This window comes from Monodelphis domestica, chromosome 7 (assembly GCF_027887165.1).
Source record: "Monodelphis domestica isolate mMonDom1 chromosome 7, mMonDom1.pri, whole genome shotgun sequence".
In the NCBI taxonomy this organism is placed as follows: domain Eukaryota; kingdom Metazoa; phylum Chordata; class Mammalia; order Didelphimorphia; family Didelphidae; genus Monodelphis; species Monodelphis domestica.
This window is the reverse complement of record NC_077233.1, coordinates 36,152,395-36,174,362: the sequence shown is the minus strand read 5'-3', so window position 1 is coordinate 36,174,362 and position 21,968 is coordinate 36,152,395. Positions and strand designations below refer to the sequence as shown.

General features: G+C 41.0%; 1 protein-coding gene across 1 annotated transcript in view; it reads left to right on the top strand.

Annotated features, from left to right (window-relative positions):
* The first annotated feature begins 8,844 nt into the window (after positions 1-8,844).
* The window catches only part of RYBP (RING1 and YY1 binding protein), a 70,410-nt gene continuing 57,286 nt past the window's right edge, over positions 8,845-21,968 (top strand). The window contains exons 1-2 of the mRNA XM_056804429.1: positions 8,845-9,183; positions 9,756-9,881. Coding sequence (XP_056660407.1) covers positions 9,152-9,183; positions 9,756-9,881 — 158 coding nt within the window. The 5' untranslated portion in view covers positions 8,845-9,151. The remainder of the gene's footprint in view (positions 9,184-9,755; positions 9,882-21,968) is intronic.

The following is a 21,968-nucleotide window of genomic DNA, read 5'->3' as shown; positions in this document are numbered from 1 at the left end:
TATTTAAAGAAAATTCAGTCTCACACATATAGGTGTTTAGAAAAGAGAGGAATATGTTAGTAGATAAATAATTTCTTAGTATTGTTATTTTTAAATTTTTAATTACTTATTTGTAAAACCTTTATCATCTGTCTTAGAATCAATTCTGTGTATTGGTTCTAAGGCAAAAGAATGGAAGGGCTAGATAATGAGGGTTAAAGTGACTTGCCGAGGGTCACCCAGCTAGAAAGTGTTTGAGATCATTGAGAACCTAGGATCTCCCCTCTTGTCTCTGGGCTTGGCTCTCTATCCACTGATCCATCTAGCTGCCCCACTTAGTATTGTTTTGAAGATACATTTGATCTTGGACACTTTATTTATTGTGGGGGAATTTTAATTAATTAATTAAGAATATATTTCCATGGTTACAAGATTCATGATCTTTCCTTCCCCTCACCCCATGCCCTTAGCTCATGTGCAATTCCACTGGGTTTTACATGTGTTGAACACTTTTTTTAAAGGGTCATAAGGACCAAAGTCAGAACTGCCAGTTTGGTGGAAAGATGTCTCTACAGAGAACCTGAAAGCTTGAGGTCTTGCCCTGGTTTTCCCACTAACTTGTATAACCTTGGGTAAATCACTGAAAGGATCAGGATCTCAGGTCTTCTTCTATAAAATGAAGAATGTGGTAGAATCACAGAACTGAAGAGTTGGGAGGGACATCAGAAATCACGTAGTCCAACCCCTGCCCAAAGCAGGAATTCCATCCACAACAGCCAGCTGGGCGAATAGTCAGTCAGGCAATCTGTGTTGGAAGACTTTTAATAACTGGAAATTGACCACCCCGTCAGGGAAGCTCAGAGCATTCTGAAAAAACTGTCATTTTGAGGACATTTTAAAGTCTGAGCAAAAATCTTCCTCTCTGTTCTGCCTTTCATAGGTTGGATAGGGTTATCTCCAGAGCAAATTTCAACTCTAAAATTCTATAATTAAACTTTGGTCAGTTTAGCATTTATAATTAAATGACAAAAAAACAAACATCGACATTCTCCACCCCATTAGTGCCAGGATTTTGAGATGGCTCCAATATTAGACTCCACCTGGTAGATGTTGGACAAATCACAACTTCTCTGGGCTTCTTCGGCTTTATGCATCTATAAAATGAGGGGGTTGGACTAGATGGCCTCCAAGATTCATTACAACTTTAATTCTATAAACCATGAGGGACTGGTCAGTTTTGAATCTATGGTGAAGACTGGTTAGTAACTGTTGGAAAGGAAACAGATTTATGTTGAAACATAGGCAACCCATCTTTGAGAAATCCCTAATTAAAGAAACAAAACTGGAGGCAGCTGGGTGGCTCAGTGGATTGAGAGCCAGGTCTAGAGATGGGAGGTCCTAGGCTCAAAGCTGGCCCCAGACACTTCCTAGCTGTGTGACCCTGGGCAAGTCACTTGACCCCCATTGCCTAGCTCTAACCACTCTTCTGCCTTGGAGCCAATACACAGTATTGACTCCAAGATGGAAGGTAAGGGTTTTAAAAAAACAAACCTGCCTTTTATTTTGAAAAAATAAATCCCTTTAAAACAGGAAATTGAAAAGAGATGGGTAAAGATGAGGAAGCATGTAAGGAGAGAAGAAAATTTATATTCTTCAATTGCTGAAGGCTGACTTTTTTTTTAATTGTCCTAATAAAAATCACATGTGCTCACTTTCCAACGATGTCATTTATTGTATTCTTACAATAGCTCAAGGAGGTAGGCAAGGTATGAATGAATATTATATTTGCTTTATAGATGAGTAAGATGTCATTGACTTGGGCAAGTACACCTAGCTCATATTTGTTAGAGCCTGAACCCAAGCCCAGGTCTTCTGGATCCATATCCTGGGTGTTCTCTCCCATCCCTCCCAGTAATATCTTAAATCTCTCACTGAAATAGTGGCTAAAGGTATGGTAGTCTCTGCTGGAGGACCCTCCAATCCTCTTAATTTGGGTCTGAAAAGGTGGTTGCCAGTTTCAAAAAAAAAAATGAAAGTGTGCATCAGAGGGAATCTCCTAGAGTTTTTTTCCATGATCATGAAAGTCAAGATTTTAAAGTTATTCTAATCTGTGCTGGTACTCTGGAAGAATATTCCTTAGGACAAGCATCAAATTTCTAAGTTAACTCTCAGAAATTGTTTAGTCCAACCCATACCTGGGGAGAAAAATGTCCTCTATAACATGGCCCCCTTCTCCCCCAATGTGGCTGTTCAGTGTCTGAAAGCAGGAAGACTTGAAATTAGAGGTTCTTAGACTTTTTGTAAAATTTTTTTTAATTTTTAAATTGAATTTGCTCCCTTTGACAGTCTGGGGAACCCTATAAATTTCTTGAATAAAGTTTTTGTTTTAAACCCTTCCCTTTCATCTTAGAATCAACACTATGCACTGGTTCTAAGGCAGAAGAATGGTAAGGGTTAGGCAGTGGGGGGGGGGGTCAAGTGACTTGCCTGGGGTCACCCAGCTAGGAAATATTTGAGGCCAAATTTGAATCCAGGATCTCCTATCTCTAGACCTGGCTCTCCATTCACTGAGACACCCAGCTGTCCCTGAATAGGTTTTTCAATGCAATAAATACAATATAGAACATTGCAAAGGAAACTAGTTACATTGGAACACAAATTTATCAACATTTTAAAAAAATTTTATAGACCTTAATTAAGAAACTCTTCTCTGATTGGTAGTTTTTCCTTATGGAGGAGAATTGATCAGTCCTTTCACTGATCTGCTGAGCTCTCCAAACATCTGTAAGAACTTTTAAGGTGATGAGACTTTGAGGTATTTGAGGGGCAAGGCCTGCCCACTGACCTCTTGTTGCTTCCTGGCTTTTTAGGGGCTGCTCTCTTGATGATTAGCTAGGGCTCTTTGGAGGATGGACCCTTGTTGAAGGAGATATTCTTTTTCCATGGCCAGTAAAAAAGTCATTAGCAGGTGGTGTTTGGTCCTTTTTTGCCTCTCCTGGGTGGGGGAAAGATTTGGCATACAGAGAGATCCTGGAGGGCATCTCCTGGGAGGGAATTTGATTGGTTCTTTATCCAGTGGGGGGGAGGGGCTTGCACATCAGGACAGCTCTGAACCTCTGCCATATTTCCTTCCAGACACATAGTTCACTATCTTTCAGGTCATTACAACCTTTGCTCGGTAGCATGGTGGGCCAGTTGGGCTTGTGGATGGTACTATTTTCCTTTTTAATTTGTGTTGTTCAATTCTTTGTGACCCCAAATTGTTTTTCCCTCCAAAGATACCAGAGTAGTTTGCCATTGTCTTCTCCAGGGTGTTATAAATAAAAATTAATCTGGGGGTTCAGGGGATAATGGGAGAGGTTAAGTGACTTGCCCAGGGTAACACTGCTAGAGAGTGTATGAAGCCACATCAGAATTCAGGTCTTCCCAACGATCTGTATCCACTGAGCTATCTATTTCCTTCCAGCTGGGCTGGTGGTACATCACAGCAAATAGGGGAGAGAAAGGCAAAAGACTTAAATCAGCCATCTCAAAGACAATAAATACTTCTTGGCTGAGTGATTGGTATCTTCTAAAAGAAAAGACAGAATGTTCTCACCATGTTCCTTCTAGGATATAAACCTTCCTCTTCCCTACTATAGTTCCATAAAAGTTAATTCTGCTCTGAGTAGGAGATGAATGAGAAGAGATTGAGCAGGTCCTTCAATTTATTTCTAAAGGCATCTTTCATGAGTCCAGCCCATCATGCCCCCAAAGATCATCACCCTCTCAACAAAGTAACAATTGGACACATCCACATTCTCTTTGGGGAACCTGCCCATCAGCTGCCCCAAGGGCTCCCCTACTCATAAACTCATTCAGTGGATTGAGGAGCTAGCTCATCAAAGTAGTCAGGAACAGCCCTGGCCAACCTTTCCTTCCTTTGCTTACATCAAACCTCAATCTTCCTCTGCAACTTTCAATTATTCCTCATCTTTCTGCCTTCTGAGACCAAACCAACAAATCTTCCAGGGGATTACCCCAAGCTTTCTTTTCTTCATTCTACATATTCCTCCAAAGGGCACCAGCTGACTCCTCAAGCCAATCCACCTTTTCTCAGTTGCCAAGGTGAAGGTCCTAAATCCTAGATCTAAGTCACCTTTCCCTTTTTCTCCCTCCTTGATAAACTCCAGGAGCTCCCAATTACCTCCAGGATCAATATAAAATGCTGTTTGGTATTTAGAGCCCTTCACAACCTGTTTTCTTCATACCTTTCCAGCCTTCTTACACTTTATTCCAATCCACAAATTCTAGGATCCTGGCAGATGACATTGACCTTCCTACGGTTCATCTCACAGGACATTCCATCTTCTGACTGCCCTCCTTCCTCTCATCTCCTGCTTCCCCAAGCCTAGAGATCTTTCCCTTCTCATCCCCTGCTTCCCCACTTCCCTGCTTGCTTCAACAGTCAGGGCAAACCTCAATTTCTGCAAGAAGCTGGTCTAGTTCCTCCCTTCTTTTCCTCTGAGATTATCTTTGATTTACAATCTAGTTTGTACATAGTTACACATTTGCATGTTATCTTCCTCATTAGAATGTGAGCTTCTTGAGAGCTGTTTTTGCCTTTCCTAGTATTAGCACAAGCCAGGTAAGCTCTAAATGCTTGTTAACTGGCTCACTGACCAAAAGCAGGGTATTTCCTCTGATCCTCACCATAGTCTTGTGAAAGTTGATGCCGGTAGTATTATGAGCTCCACTTTACAGATGAGGAAACTGAGACTCAAGTTTAGAAGCCTGGAACCCTGGGTTCCCTCCTGACTGTCCAGTGTTCCTTCTAGTGTGAAGAAATGTGTACTTTCCAAACTCTTGAAGATCATCTCATCCATTGATTCTAGCAGGAATGATGCAGGGAATAGCCCCCCCAGAGGGAATCACAGATCCTTGAGGTCCCCTGACTGTTTACATACAGGAGTCCATCTCAAAAAGAGCTGCTAAATATCCAAGCCAGATAGCTGAAGCAGCACTAAGAATTCAGTCAGGCTGCTTCTCCAGTTAATTTGTTCATCTGGATCACCCAGCAGATGTCAATTTTAACATCATCTCAAGAAATCCTGAAGTGAAATGAGCCAGGTTCTCCCCTGTGCAAGTCTCTCTGGTACTTAGTTGCTCAGGGAGATATTTCCCCTTTTTAAGCTACTAAGAAAAACATTCAGTGCAAATTAAGACACTGAATCTCAGCAACTAGAACTGAATTCTTAACCTTTTCACATTCATTCATTCATTCATTCATTCATTCATTCATTCATTCATTCATTCATTCATTCATTCTTCCATTCAATCACCGAGACCCTAAGCACACTGGGTCATTTCAGGGTATTTGTCTCTTTTAGGGACAATCAACTTCCCAGGCTCAGACCTCCCTCCACTCCCACCCCAAAATGACTTAAACTTTGAAAAGCTCCCTAATTGTATCTTGATTCCAATGAGTGTAAAATCCTTGCACAGGGGCCTGTTTACTTTTTTTAAATGATATTTTCTGAGACCACTTTTTAACAGGAGGGCTATGGGGCCAGCCTCTGGTATCTGGGTAAAGACTCTCCCCTTCCTACCCCAAAGTTTAAAGCCCGAGGTGGAGGATATTCAGAATCTCTATTCCTTTGGAGAGGAGTCTTTTCACATTTAAAGTGGAGAAGCTGCTGTTGCAATTTTACAATCTGTCAGAATGATCTCCTTTTGTACTTATCTCTCTGGGCTTCCTCCTGGCTCCAGTTCTTGCCCCCACTTGGAGGTTCCAGGGCAGGAGAATTAGAGGGAGATCTTGGACTCCCCGTACCCTGGTCAGGCTGTCTGCACTCTCTCTCCTTTCCGATTTTAGCTTTTTCTCAAGGGTGTTTTCCCTTTGTTTTGCCTTCAGTGTGAGCTTTGTTCCCCATTACAATGGTTGTAAGCCCTCCCTTAGGAATTGAATGAGGCGATCTCTATCTATCCCCTTCCCTAAACTTGGTAACTCCCTGGGATCCCAATAGATCACTCATACACTACCTGGCTCATCTTAGGGTTCCTAAGCTCAGATAAGTCTCCAAAGCAATAGTACCCACTGCCATGATGGAAAGCGCCTCCTTCAGCCCAGTGAGCCCAAAACTTGGGGGAGAGGGGGACTTCTGAGTAAGAGGACCCTCCCAACCTCTTTTATTCTGTCTGCCCCATATGCTTGGATTCTATCCCAATGGACTTTTGCTGAACTCCTACCAAGTGAAAGGCACAGTATTCTGTCAAAGGGATAGGACAAAAATATTCCCAAGCCCAGAGGTTTCTTGGGACTAATTTTAACTAGTATAGATGATTGAGATAGGTATACATGAATAAATAAGTTAACTATGGACACAGTCACTTTCAAAAAATGTCTAGGATTACGTTGATATTATAGTCCATCTGCCAGGATTCCAGAATTTGTGCATTGGAATAGATAACATATTAAAGATGTCTAATGCAATATTAAGATAGAATAATAGTTCTATAGTTAATGCTTGTGGTGGTGGCTCTTTTTGTGAAAACTTTAGAACCACAATCTCTTTTTTTCAGACTTCTTTCCAGAAAAGACTGTCTTTTGGAAGAGCAGGACAGACACAAAATGTGCAAACCATCCCTTCCCAACTTCCCTCATTCCTCTTTCCTCCTCCTTTGCCCCTCTCTCCCAATTGATTTATTTTTTAATTGGGCAGGAAGGGTCACAGCCCCAGTAGCTCTCTGGACTTCAGAGGTCACTGACCCTTGTTCCACACGGGGATGGTTCTTTCTCAGGCTGGGTGCAGGGTGTGCCCTGCCAGGGTACATTCTGTGCTGAACGAGCTTATCTCTGACCCTGGCTCTCCTCCTTCCTCGCTTCTCTTCCCAGTGTCCCCTATCCCTGTTCTCTGGACACAGGCTTCTGCTACCCCTGGATGAATGGTGGGAAGTCCTCCCTCCTGAGCTACTAAATACTAATGAGTGACGAAAATAGGGGCTGGGGGTGCACCCAGCCTGCCTGCCCCAGTTTTCTTGGACTTTTCCTCCTCTTCTTTCTGGTCCTATTGCTGAGGGTCATCTCTCTGAGCCCGCAGTCTTTGAGCTCCCCAAGGAGGAGTTTTAGGTGGAATTTCTCCGTTTTTATGGATGGACTCTGCCTTTAACCAGGAACAAGGGGGTGGCATCCTTGCTTAAATGGGATTCGGCCCAAGGTTAGTGGGTTGCAGTTACCGGGTCAGCGCAGACTGCCCGATGCCAACTGATGATCTGGTCCCAGCTTTCTGTCCACGAGCTTGTCTGGATCCCACCATTGCCCTGGGTGTACTTGCAGGTGTTATTATGCACATTCTACTGTTGAGTCAACTGAGCCTCGGCCTGGGTCTTACTCAAGGTCACGCAGGGAGCCGGCAGAAGCCCCGGGCTCAGACTCGGGACCTCGGTCTACAAAGCGGTCGCGCCCCACCCCCCACCCCTTTTCCTCCATGTCAGAAGTGGGATTTGAATTCAAACCGGCCTGGATCATGGAGTCTGCCTTCTTGCCCCTTATGTAAATTCCTTTCCTCAAGGAGGTCTGGGGAAAAAAGACTTTCAGAGAAAACGTGAAAAATATTGAAGACGGTGCAATAAGGGAACCAAAGTGGTCACTGCGCATTGCCCCAAAGGCTGGCGAGAAGAATGCCGAAGGGCTCTAGGAGGGGCGCAGCCCAGGGCGGGAGGGAGGACTGCCCAAGTTGTGCGTGAGGGCTCCCTCGAGGCCGGCTTGCTAGCGCCCCTTCCCTTCTTCTCACGCCCAAGGAGGGCATCCTCTCCTGCTCCAGGCTGGGAGGAGCCGCCCCACCCTGGCCCCCCTCGGCGCGCGCGCGCCCTTCACGTCTCCCCCCTCCGCTGGGTCCCTGCAATGAACCGCCTGTTCCGCGGGAGCCGGGGTCACACACGCACTGCCCAGTAGGCATGCCCTCTGCTTCGGCGGGCGCTAGGGGCCGAGCGGTGCCCACACCTAGGTGGAGCGCAGCCACCACCCAACCCGAGGGGCGTCCGATTGCCGTTCCTCCAGACCGTGCGAGTGCAGGGAGGGGGACGGGGACCCCCTGGCGCGGGGCCTCTCCCTGCCTTTGGGTGGTGGCTTCCTGACAGCCCACCGGGGGATTGCAGGCACATGCCTCAGAAGCCATGCAGACGCCTCCCCCCACCCCCAATCTCTTTGCTTCTCTCCTCGCCCTAAGTCTTGCAGAGTCTCAGTGAGGCTAGAGGAGGGGCGCCTCCCCAAAGCATTCTCTTCCCCACCAAGTCCCGCTTGGAGATCCAGGGCTCGATGAGAGTAGGAGAATGGCCACCGACAAAACGGCTTCTCGGGTTCCAAGTGGGAGCCAGGAATGCAGCCCCGAAGCTGAGTTGGGGGGAGGGGGAGGGCGGAGAACACACACAGACGTCCCCCTAACACAGATGTACACACAGATCTGCGTCCAGAGACGCACAGACACGTGCACGAACACATGCACAGACACACAGACACACAAACGCACAGAAATAGAGCCAGGCGCTGGTACAAGCACCTCCAGAACACACACAAAACACACACATAGAACACCGAAGCAGGCTGAACGCTGAAGAACACACATGCACACACATGTACACAAGCAAAGAGACTCATGCATGCATGCATTCATGCATGCATGCACGCACGCACCCAAGCCCCCCCCACCACCGCGCACACGTCCGCAGCTCTCTACCCCCTCCCACTTTTCCCCCTCAGTCTTGTCCCCCCTCCCCCTCCGCGCGGAGTCTCCCCCTCCTCTCGTCGGAACAGCGGCGCACCGCCATTGGTCGGCCGAGCTCGTGACGCGCGGCGTTCGGCCCCGCCCCCAGTCAGTCACTCGGCGGAGGCGGCGCTGGCGGGGACTAGTCTCGTCCGGAGACTGGCAGCGGCGGCGGCGGTAGCGGCAGCGGCAGCAGCAGCGGCGGCGGCGGCGGCGGCAGCGGCGGTGGTAGCGGCGGCAGCAGCGGTAGCAGTAGCGGCGGCGGCGGCCGGAGCTCGAGCCCAGGCGGCTTGGGGGGGAGAAGCGAGGAGGACGGCGGCGGCGAGGACGGCGGCGGCCGCGGCAGCGACGCGGCGGCGGCGGGCGGCGTTTCGTTTCTCCTCAGCGCGGCCCCTGTTTTGCCGAGGGGGGGGCGGGGGGAGAGCCCATCCATGACCATGGGCGACAAGAAGAGCCCGACCAGGTACCTGCTCCCGCCGCTCGGGGCCGGGTCTGGGGGGAGGGGCGCGGGTGCGGGCGCCGGGAGGTGGAGGAGGAGGAGGAGGCGCCCACGACTAGGCCCCGCCGCCGAGCCCGGGCCGCGGCGGCGGCAGCAGCGGCGGCGGCGGCGCGCGCGGTGGGGGGGGGGGGGGGCGGAGGAGGAGGAGGCGGAGGCGCCGCTAAGATGGACGTCGGCCCGGGCGGGCGGCGGGGAGGCGGTGACTGCCGGCCTGCCTGCCGGCGGGGCCGAACGCCGCGCGAGCGAGCTAGCGAGTGAGAGCGCCACCTCCTCCTCCTCCACGGCCGCAGCCATGGCGGCTCCTCTCCCCGACCCTCCCAGACAAAGGGAACGGCTTCACCAGGTGGGGAGGGAGCGAGGCCGATGGGGAACCTGGGGAGGGGGCAACCTACTCGGGCCGGGCCCGCACTCCCCCACTGGGCTGGAGTAACTTGGGGGAAGGGAGGGCGCCCGCCGTGGGAATCGCTATTTCTCACTCGTGTATGTATGTTTCTTCTTTCCACCCTTCCCCCTCCCTCCCTTCTCCCTCTCGGAAGGCCAAAAAGACAAGCGAAACCTGCGGCGGATGAGGGATTTTGGGATTGTAGTGTCTGCACCTTCAGGAACAGCGCGGAAGCCTTTAAATGCAGCATCTGTGACGTGAGGAAAGGCACCTCCACCAGGTAGGTGCCCACGCCGCTGCTCCCCAACTTGTTGATCAATCACGCCTTCTCCCTGCTTCTGCCTCCTGCGTCCTGGCGTCCACAGCGCGGGGGGCATCTTTTTAGGACTCTTTCGTCCAACGCTGTCATAATGAACCGGAGTTCAGACTCTTCTGGCTGGCTCTGTTTGGAACGGAGGGGGAGGGCCTTTCCCGATTGTTTTCCCCATCTTATTTCACAAAAAGAGACCAAACACGGTGGATTTGAGCCATTGACTTAACAGAAACAAGCGCTGCTACACATGTGTGGGGAGTTAAACGGAGTTCTCTTTTTGTCTTGGGCAAAAGGGTTTGTCCTGTTTATCCCAACCGCAAGGATGTTTTAAGGAAAGATCCCAAAGCAGTTCTTGTCTTGCCTTGCAAAGGCCACAAGAACTTGGAAAAGCTGTAGCTTGGTAGAGAATTGAATTTGGGGTTTTTAAAGGCTGAACTGGAGTAACAACTGTTTGTTAATTCAAAATGGTGAAACTAGTAACTCAATGAGTAAGAATTATATGCAAAGTTTTGTTTTTGTAATCGAATTTAAACATGGAATACAGAATCTTAGTGTGATTCATCTGTGGTGGTATTGAAAAACTGGACCATTGTAGGCTTAAGTTTTTTTGTTTGAGATAAAATTTGGAGACATATTAGTGATTGCTTTGGAGTTTGGGGTTTTCTTTGTTTTCTGTGAACTGAATTTGGTCTGGTATTGTAATTTGGAGTTTGAGTTCAAACTGTTGTGGTTATCATTTGGTGGCTATGTTTGTATATTTTCTGTGTTGGTATATGGAGAGAATTGCCAAGGTATGTCGTTTTATCAGGTGTCTTGTTTCGGTGATGGTCTGGTGTGACAATAGTATTTCAAATGCCTAATATTTAGTAACTGGCATGTTATTTCATGTTTAAAGACTAAATATATGTGTAATGTTTTTATCCTTGGGGCTAAACATATAGTTGGGCAAAGATTTAGTTCAGATATAAGTAGTATAGTTGGATCAATCAACAATTAAAACAAAGAAAATGAGACCATTGAAATTAAGAGCTAATTTTTCCCCCTCCCCATTTTTGAAGTTGTTAATCACAACTTAAGTAATGTATTTACTCTAGGTTCACTTTGCTTTGAGGCTTAAGTATGTTTTTTTCACATTTTCATGAAGAATTCTTTCAAATGCTACAAAATTTTGTGTCTTATTGTGAACAGTATTTGGATAGTTAGGGTTTTTTTTTTTTTTAAAACATGTAAATCTCTTAAGAGTCCAAGTCTCTTTATTGTGGTTTTGCTTTGAGTGTTACGGTAGATGATGTGTCAGTACAAGTCAATGAGTGGGAAACTCTTGAGAACTTTTTAAAAAAGATTATTATTTAATTGAAACAAATTAATTTACATCTGATTTATTGTTGGTATTATTAAAAAGATTTGATGAAGCTTATTTTTTATTTGAATGGTCAGCTTTTTTTTTGTACCAAAGTCTCAAATAGTAACAATATAAATTTTGGTTATTGTGGTTTTGCCCAATGTTGAGTGTATTTAAAATGCTCCTTAATTTAAAATTGTGTAATTTAATACTCAAGTCTATTCAGACAGTAAACCTTTAAAGGAACTAATCAAGAATTCAAACTTTGGAATGATGTCTGAATGATCTGTAGTAGCAGTTGTGTCTACACAGATTAGTTTGGTAGCATAATTTTATATACTATTAATAATAAACCACTTGTTAATCTAAGGTCCTTTTCATGGCATTATTATATGATCTGTCATAACTACCCTCATTCTAGTCAGGCTTATTGTCTATCCATGGAGGTATTTACATGTCCAAATTAATATCTTTTATGTTTTTGTAGGTTAGAGCTACTCTTTACAGCTAATTGGAATGTAAATAATATTTTGACTTAAGTATGTGTAAATCTCCATGTGGAGGGGGCATCATCCATCCAGGGCAGTGTATTAATACTAGCTTATTCTCTTTGTGGTGGGTGTGTATGTTCCCTTTTTTGTCATTTTTGGGGACTTCATATATAGCTATGTATGAATGTGTACTTTTTAATGTATTCATCATCGTAATTGATTGGTATACTCTTTCCTGACTTTTCTTGATGTTGCTTAAATCAGTCAACAAGAAATATGTAGAATATGCCATTGAAAATCCTCAGAATGTTTTTTGGTTTTAGCTAAGTAGGTTTTTCTATCATAGTGACCATTACAGAAAATAATTGGATTTTATTCTGTTCCCTTTAGATACAGAACAAGTTAGTATTCCCAAAAGTCACTAGAATTTATTAAACACACACCATATACCTGGTGCTCTGGTCAGCCCTGGGAATATACAGAAAGGCCTGAAAAGGCTGTCCCTGCTCTGAAGACCCTCCCAGTATGTTGTTTATTTTAAAAATAGGGAAATTTTAAATGATGTTTAGATAATAACTTTTGGAAAGAATGAGGGTCCCTTCATTTCCTTAACTTGGGAAGTTGGAAAGACACTCCTGAAGGAATAGAATCTGTCTCTGACCATGCTGAATTGATGTCCACAAATGGAATAGGCATCTTTACAAGTTTTTAAATGATTTACCTGCCCTCCATTTTTACAACTGGAATGAGATAGGTGATTTGGCCTAAGGTTTGAATTTTATCTTTAAAAAAAACCAAACCAAAAAACACTTAACAGGATGAAGATCAGAGTAGGAAGATCATAACTTTTCTGATAACCTAAGGATATGAGAGCAAGGAAAGATTGAACAGTTAGGTAATCAGACAGCCACCTAGAACCTTTTCTTGTTTCATTTCTGTCCAACTTGGTGCTGCAGTATGTTACTACATGATAAGGTAAAAGAAAAGGGCATTGGACACTGCTTTCCTTAGTGTTAGCCAAAGACCCTAAGGGTATCCCAAAAGATTTTCTGCACACTATTAAACTCTATTAAGTCTTTTCCTGTTTTACTTTTACAGATACAAAGACAATACAATTTTAGAAATATAAGAACCTCACTTGTTCCTCCCCCCCCCCAAAAAAAAAACACAAATTCACATACTTAGTTTACTGAGTTGACATTATCCAGTTTTGATATATGAATTCCTTGGAATAACTATGAACTACTAACTAGTCTTGAGACTGATTTTTCATTGATGCCCATGTTAAATTACATTGAGAATAGCTAAGTGAATAGAAATGCCATGAAAGCAATCATTCAGTGCTAGTCTTTTTTTTTTAAAGAACTGGGCCCTTGGAACTTATACTATTCACATAAAAACCTTCATTTGGAAGTCTTCTTTGGGTAATTAACCATAAGTTTTATGATAATATTATTTGAGGTTTTATTTTATTTTGAAAGTCTATTCCGGTCAGTTAACTGGTCTTATAGCTTCATTTACAGTTTGAACTAAGAAAAGAAAAGCATTGTTACTATAAACCATAGATTTCTTCAGACCTTAGATAATAAAGTATGATAACTAAAACTATCAACAATTTTTAAAAAATTCTTTTATTCTGGACACTGTGCCTTATTTTAAGGTCAGAGGGAATGTGTATGTAGGCTTTTTAAAAATCACAAATGTCTCCTTTTACTTTCTTGAGTGCTCTTTTCCCCAATCAATAGCTAGATAAATGTGACTTTAGACTTTGTTAAATTTTTAAAAAATTAAAAACCTTTGTCTTCCATCTTGGAATCAATACTGTGTATTGGTTTCAAGGCAGAAGAGCAGTAAGGGCTAGGCAAAGTGACTTGTCCAGGGTCACACAGCTAGGAAGCATCTTGAGAGTTTAGATTTGAACCCAAGACCTCTAGTCTCTGGCTCTCAATCCACTGAGCCACCCAGCTGCTCCCTTGTTAATTGTTTAAAAATAGATTGTAACCAACCTTAGAAAATCCGAACATATATATGTTACTGTGTATGTGTATATTTACACATATTGAGATATGTGTATATACATGGGGAAACCAAAGCAGTTTTTATAGAAAACAAAATTCTCTAGGGAGAATGGAACTTAGATTAGAAGATATGGGACTCAGAACTTTTGAAAGTTTGTCTATAAACCCACTTGACTGCTTTCTCCTCATAACGCAGATCTGCATGTGATCTATCTTATTTTCCCTACATTTTAAAGACCATAGGATCAACTAGTTGTCTAAAACCTAGTTCTTAAGCTATTATAGTTTATTTCTTTTCACTTGGAAATATTAAAAACTTATTTCACTTTGGTCATTTTAAACTTTGGTAATTTTGATGAATTGAAATTAATGTAGTTTACTAATGAGGTAAATAATGTCAGCTTGAACTTTTTATATGATTAAAAATTTTCAGAATTTATGACATCAGATTAACCTTTCCTTTGTTGACATGATAAACCTACTATTTCATTGTTTTTGGAAATAAATTCTCTTAGCCACATGTATGGTAAGAATTTGGCTAGATTGAAAAAGAACTCAATCCAGTAATACTTAAAGGATCCATGATTTTTATTAATATACTTTAAAGTCTGAAGAAGATACTGACCCAAAATCCTGGTAAATCTTTGTACATGGTCTTTTGAATGTCCATAAAAAGGGCTTCCAAAATTAATTATGCTGCCAATTAATCTGGTGAGAGGACTGAACCTAGGCTGATCCTCAGGACAAATTGCTTTATATTTGAAGCCTTTTTAGTTTGGTAGGACTGGTCTGAAGCTTTGCCTTCTGGCCTCACCTTCACTCTCCAGTGTTACCTTACTTTCACAACATAATGAGGTATGGGGACTTGAGTATATTTTATTATTATCAACTCTGTAGTCACAGAATTTGAGGAATTGGAGGGGATTGCCCATATCTAGTTCAGTCTACACATGAAGGGAATACCCACTAGGATGTCTTTCAACAAGAGATCTTCCAGCTTCTGCTTGAAAACTTTCAGATTTTAGTTTATAGGTCAGCTTGTCTCCATATGTAAGTTGTGATATCATAAAGGAAATACTTTAGGTTTTCAATAACAAGAAACAAATTTAGGGGTCTTTAGGACTCTGTCATTGCTACCAAATAGGAATGAATGTCTTCTTCCCCCCCACATAAAGGAAAATAGCCAAACAGTGATTTTTAAAAAGATATTTCGAATTTCTTACCCCAGGATACACAGTCAGGCTTTTTATTCTTTGTACTAGATGCTTTCCAGTTTGATTCTGAAGCATTAATAAGGCTTATTTTCCCTCTTCAAATGATCTCATATTTACTTACATGCTTATTAAATATCTTCCCAGTAGAATGGAAACTCTTTGAAGACAGTGCCTATTTTCTTTGTCACTTGTATTTCTTGAATGTAGCTCACTTCTTCATACACAATAGTCATTTATTTTGATTCAACATTCTTAATAATGTCAGCTAGAGAAATATTTTTGAATTGAAAAATGGTTGCTTATAAATTTTAAGTATCATGCACATAAAATTCTGTGACATTCAAGAAAGTCAAGAAATGAGAAGAGTGTTTTGACTAGTGTTCTAGGTCTTTGTAAATCTTGTGTTGTTGGATAGGGTTGGGGAGGTGTGAAGAATGAGGTGGACAGGAGCAGCCTGAGTGCTTGCATAATCACTGTAGGCCCTTTTCCTTTTCTGGAGGCTTGCACAGACCTGGGAAAACCCATGGTGCTGACAAAACAAGTTTAAAAAGAGGCTTTTTATTTTTTTAGCAAGAATATCTCCAGCATTCTGAATTTTTGGGGAAATACAGAGCTTTAGTCATGGATTTGTTTTATTGTTTGGATGGCATAGGAGATGTGCTACTGTTGTGCTTTGGTTGATTTAGGTCTAATTTTAGAGTTACCTGGGGGCACTGAGAAATTAGGTGACTTGCTTAGGATCACATAGGCAGTGTGACAGGCAGGACTTGAAACTGAGCCAGCTCTGTCAACTACAACTCTGGTACTTATATGACAAAAAAACATAGATTATGAAAAAGGACAGCCTTTTTCATAAGTGAAATGCAGAGCAGCATGTTTCAGACTTGAGTATGCAATCTAATTTCATGATTTTCTTTTCCCTTTCAGGTTGCTTTTTTCTCTTCATGCTGTTTTATCAATAGAGTTTTATTTTTATCATGCTGTTTTTTAAGTTTAGTGCTGTTTTAGACTAACAGTATGTTAAATTTTGACTTACTCTGTGTTTTATCCTCTGCAAATCTGTTCTGTAAATTTTTTCATACATTTAGCTTAATTGTACTCTGTTATATCAGGAAAGATTTGAAATTTGAAAAAAAAAAGCAACAAGAATGGTGGCAAGATCTCCAATCTTTTGACCACTTTTTTATTCAAGGCTATCTTTTCCACTCTGGATATGCTTGCCTCTATACCTAGTCTTCAGGGTCTGTCAATTTTCAATTTAGTAAACATTGAATAAACATCTGCTTTAGGCAAACACTAGTAGGTATATAAAGACAAAGATAAAAGTTGTGCCTTTCTTCAAGTTTAGCTTCCCAAGGGGTACTGGTTTAAAGGAGAGTGGTGGGGCTGGAGTTAGAGAAGTATATGCCACATACTTAGGTCAGTGTAATAATAGAAGGGAGACAGGAATAAAGATTGGATCCCCAATTTCACTGATATAGAGAACTCTCCTCCTGGGCCCTGAAGGTCCTTGTACTGAATTAGGTTGATGCCTTTTCTGCTTTAGCATACTAAATTGTGACTTCTTGGTTGCTGGGGAAATGCAGTCCATTTGAATCAGAAGTAACTTGAATCCCAGCCTTCATGGTTTTGAGGCCAGTTCTGGGTTTTGACTGAGACTTGTTGAAGGAGTATCTCCATTGAACTTTTGAAAGAAGAGCAAGAAGGGGAAGACTTTCTGAATGAATTGAGACAGAAGACATGTCAGATTGGAAAAAGTTAATAATCCAATTAATGGTAAAAAAAAAAAAACCTGGCAAGGTAGGTTGGAGTCAGATTGTAGATAACTTTAAATTTTAGATTAAAGAAGTAGCAATAAAGGGTGGCTGAAGGTTTTTGAATTTAGGATTTGGTTAGTTTATTTTGACAGTAAGTAGTGTGAAGTATGTATCAAGAGATCAGGAACTAGGGGCAAGGAGTGTCCAATTTAGAAGCTTTTATAAGCCTGAATTAGAATAGCAAACATTTAAAGTTTCAAGTACCTTGTTTCAAGTAGTTTTCTGTCAGATGTGACAGAAATAGGTAAATTTGGAGGAGAGAAAGATTTAGGAAGAAAAATGAATCCAGTATTTTTAGGCATGAGTTTAATCCAAATAGTTGTCCAACTGGCTATGTGGAATTGAATAGATTTAAAAGAGATTAGAGCTGGATAATTACCAATATTTATATTTATATGATGCTTTAAGGTTTGCAAAGAACTTTAATACATCTTATTTGATTCTTGGAAAAACTAAGTACTTGTTGGTATTATGCTTATTTTAAAGATGAGAAAACTCAAGCTATTGGTTTTTTATCCAGATCTTCACTTCTGACTCCCAAGTCGTCTAATATTCTTTCCCTTATGACACACACTGCCTTATAGATTTTGGAGTTTATTTATTTAAAACTGATAATTAAAAGCATGAGAGCTGATAAAACTTAGCACAAAGGATGGAAGAAGACATGGTGGCCCAGGAAGGAGAGTTGGTGATGTTCCAGTGAAACAGTAGTCAAACAGGTAGGAGAACCAAAAGGAACAATGTAATGTCATGTAATTCAAGAATGTGTGAGTAATTACAAGGCAGGTAGTGAGCAATATTGAGTTATAGAGAGATTAAGGACAGAGAAAGGACACGAATATAGAAATTAAGGGATCCAGGTTTGGGTTGTGATTCTGCTAAGATACAAATCCACTTTTCACTCATTTGATAGTTAAGAAAGGGTTAGGTAGGTCATGAATTGAGGGGAGATGTTGAACTAGAAGGCCAGGATCTTCAAGAAGAGAGCAAAAGAGGGGCAACTATGGCTCAGTGGATTGAGAGCCAGGGCTAGAGACAAAAGTTCAAATCTGGCCTCAGACATTTCCTAGCTATGTGACCCTAGGCAAGTTACTTAACCCTCATTGCCTAGCCCATACCACTCTACTGCCTTTAGAACTGTATAGATTCTAAGAGGAAGGTAAGGGTTTTTATAAAAATTAAAAAAGCAAAAGGAATGTGAAAGTCTCAGGAAGGCAGAGAGGTTCACATAGGGAGGAAGACAATATCTGGTGCTGAACTTGAGAGGAAGGAGAATGACTGGAGACCACAACCTCCATGAGGATAGGGATTCAAAGACTATGAAGGAGAGTTTCTGAATTTTTTTCAGCAGTGTCAACATCCTGTTGTATCTATTGCCCTGGCCCATAAGGAATTCTTTTCTCTACTTGTCTTTCTGATGAAGGTGGAGGAGCCAGCTTGGCCATATTTTCATTGCATTATTTTTGATTTGATCTTCCATTTGTACTGCAGGTTGACCTTGTCTATGCTGTTTTTCTGTTGCTGTTTATTTTGCTCTTTAGCAGTTTGTATTTTTCTCTGCTTTTCTGAATTAATATTTTCATGATTTATACAGTAGTAAATTACTATAGGGCAAGTAAGTATTGAAGTGGATATAGTGCCAGCCCTGGGTGTCATGAAGACTTGATTTCAGATGTGACAAATCACTTAACCTTGTTTGCCTCAGTTTCTCATCCATAAAAATGAGCTAGAGAAGGAAACCCACTCCTGGATCTTTGCCAAGAATAACTCAAATGAGGTCACAAAATATTGGGCATGCCCGAATAACTTACTGTGTGCCAAGCACTGTAGATATGACAATATTCTATTATATCTGTTTTCTATAGTTTGTTGCATGTCCTAGTTGTCTCCCTTTATTCCCTTTCTGTCCTATCAGTTCTAAAACAGAAGAGCAGTAAAAGTTAGGCATTTGGGTCTAAGTGCTATATCCTCCAAGGTCATGTAGCTAGGATGTGTCTAAAGCCAGATTTGAACCCTGGTCCTCCTCACTCCAGGCCTGGCACCCTTCCATTGTTGTACTTAGCTGCTTCTAGTCACTTTCTTAGAATAAATTGAAATTGCTTTCCAGAATTATTGAACCATTTCACAGGTTTGTCTCTAATATGGACAATTTGTTTTTCATTCATGAATGTTTGGTTGTATATAATCTCTGGTTCTTTGAGCATTTTATTTGGTCGTGGGGCTTGGTCTATGTGGGATTTAAAAAAAAAGGTTTGTGGGAATTCCTGGGCTTTGATGGTTAGAAAATTAAATAAGGCATTGTTGGATACTCTTGCCTTTTTTCCTTTTTTTGCTGGAATATTTTTATTTTAGGATCTACTAAAATACTTAAATTCTTAGCATATATAGTAGAACCAGTTGATTCTATTTAAAACAAATAAACAACACCATCCAAGAAAAGCTAGACTGTTGCCTATTTACTTTGAAGTTGTTTGGACCATTACAAGATGCATTTATTTTCCTAAAGGGAAGCCATATTCTCCACTTCTAGACAGTTACAGAAATTCTTTGTATTAGTATATGAACTTTTATATATTCTTAAAATAGACTTGACAGAAATTCTGTACTTCTATTTTCACATGATCTGAACAAATAATTTTGAGACCTACACTTGGGGCACTTTAGGGATTATTCAAATAAGATTGTGCCTATTCATGTTATGATGTCAAGCATATTTCTTAGTGTTACTTAATTTTTAATAAAAAATATACTAATATATTTTTACATGTATACTAAATACATGTATACTAAATATTAGTATACATGTAGCTTGCATTTTGACAATGAAAGGAATAATTTTTAAAAACTTAATGTACTATATAATGTAAGGTATAAACTGAAAGGCTGGATTATAATAGTAATTTTTGTCTTCTAGTACCAAATTATAAGTATTAAATATTAAAAGTACAATATTTCTCCCACATATTGTCTTGTTTTGTATTTACTATTACCTACACAATTATGCATATGATAAAAGATAAACTTTCAGTTTGTAGAAGGTATTAGATCCTGCCAAAGATATAACTAATCCCATCCCTCCACCCCCATTTTATGGAAAGTTACTATTGATGGGTTAGAGAATCTGGAACATGTCATTTTATTGAACAAGTGCTCTATTGGGATGGATTGAAGTTGGAAAGGACCACATTTTGGTCCTAAGCATGTACAAAAATAAGGAAAATTGGTTTTCTCAAGGTAAAGTTGTTTATTTATTTATTTTTTCATCCTTGAAAGTCCACAGCAAGGCCCCTCAGTGGATTGAGATCCATACCTGGAGATGGTAGGTCCTGGGTTCAAATCAAGATGCAAATGCTTCTAGCTGTGTGACCCATGGCAATTCATTTAACCTGAATCACCTAACCCTTACTGCTCTTCTGCTTTGGAACTCATACTAGATTCAATCTATCTCCAAGCAGAAAGAAGATGAATACTTTCAGTTGAAGTACACAATCTACCATAATTTAGGACTTAAGAGTAACAGTTCTCAAAGTTTTTGGTCTTTGGACCCTTTTACAATCTTCAAAATAATACCCTAAAGAGTTTTTTGTATGTGGGTTATTGATGTTTACCATATTAGAAATAAAAATTAGTAGTATGATAACGGGTTCACAAGAGATTTGAACACAATTGAAAATAAGAACTGAACAGTAAATATGATGAAAATAGTTTTTTAGACTTCAGGGACCTTCAAGACCCCCCCAAACCCTATATTGAGCTCTACTGATTTTGTAGGATCATTGAATTAGTGCTGCAAGGTACCCAGGCTACATATTTTCTCCAGGAGATAAGAACAAGGTGAAATGATTAAAGTTTTCAGGCTTTTGTTTTGATAATTTCAGGAAGATCTTGGTTCAAATCCTTCCTTATTAACTTCCAATTTGACATTGGATAAAACACTTAACCTGTCTCAGTGCTTATTTATAAAGTGGGAATATACTGATAAATATTCTGCCTCCTGTGGTTGTTGGGAAGTTGAGAAATGTAAAAGTGCTTTACTGTATAAATGTTAGTGTTTTGTTTCTTACTGACTTGAATTTAAATTTTAGACTATAAGTTTTAAGACAATATTTAGAATGAATTTGGTGTATTCTCCCTTCTCTTAGGCTATATTAAGGAAAAAGGCATTTTGAGTTAAAACATTTATGGTGTCAAAATGTTTTGCCAGATAGTCTTTGAGTTCTGTGTTCAGAATTTACTGATATAGTCTTCGAGTTCTGATTTTCTACCCATGTTGTAAAGACAATCTAAGGGAAAAACCCAGCGTTTAACCATGTCTTTAAATTAGAGGAGGATGTGAAATGCTACTTAATCAATTTTACTTAGGAATCATTCTTGTAATCAGGTCACTTATAACTTAAAGATGATAAAACAGGGGGGGGGGCAGCAAGGTGGCTCAGAGGATTTAGTGCTAGTCCCAGAGACAGGAGGTCCTGGGGGGTCAAGTCCTAGCTGTGTGACCCAGGGCAAGTCCCCCATTGCCTAGCCCTTACCACTGTTCTGCCTTGGAACCAGTCTAGAACACAGTATAAATTCCAAGAGTGAAGGTAAGGATTTTAAAAACGGAATAAAGAAAAATTAAAATGTAGAGGAAAAAATTTGTGCATGCTACCTGTAAGGATTAAAAAAAAAAAAGCATAGGCACTAGGTGATTTATTTTGCTTGTAATGTCCTTATTCCTATATAATTTAAAAAAAAAAAAAAACTTCTTTGTTAACCATCAACATAAAATGTATTGGAGGACACATAATTTTGCATTTCTTCAATTGAACAGTATAGTTTGTATCTACCTAATTGTTCCAGGTCAAATGGATTTGCAGTGTTTCCTTAACTAAATGTTGAATTAACTTAAGAAACTGCTTGCATTAGTTCTCTAAAAAACATTAAATATTTCAGTTAAAATCAAGGAAAAGCAAACTAGAACAATGCCAGAGTAGAATGGGCTATCCCAGGAGATAATCTCATTGAGTTTTTCTTTTTCTCATTTGAAGTCTAATATAATAGCACAATCTGAATATCCAGTTTAGGGGATGTTGAAAATTTATTTTCTCTCTCCCACTCTAGACCCCTCCCTCCTCATTTGAGAATGAAAGAAAATCAAATTCTCTGTTGTAAACATGTAGAGTCAAATTAAAA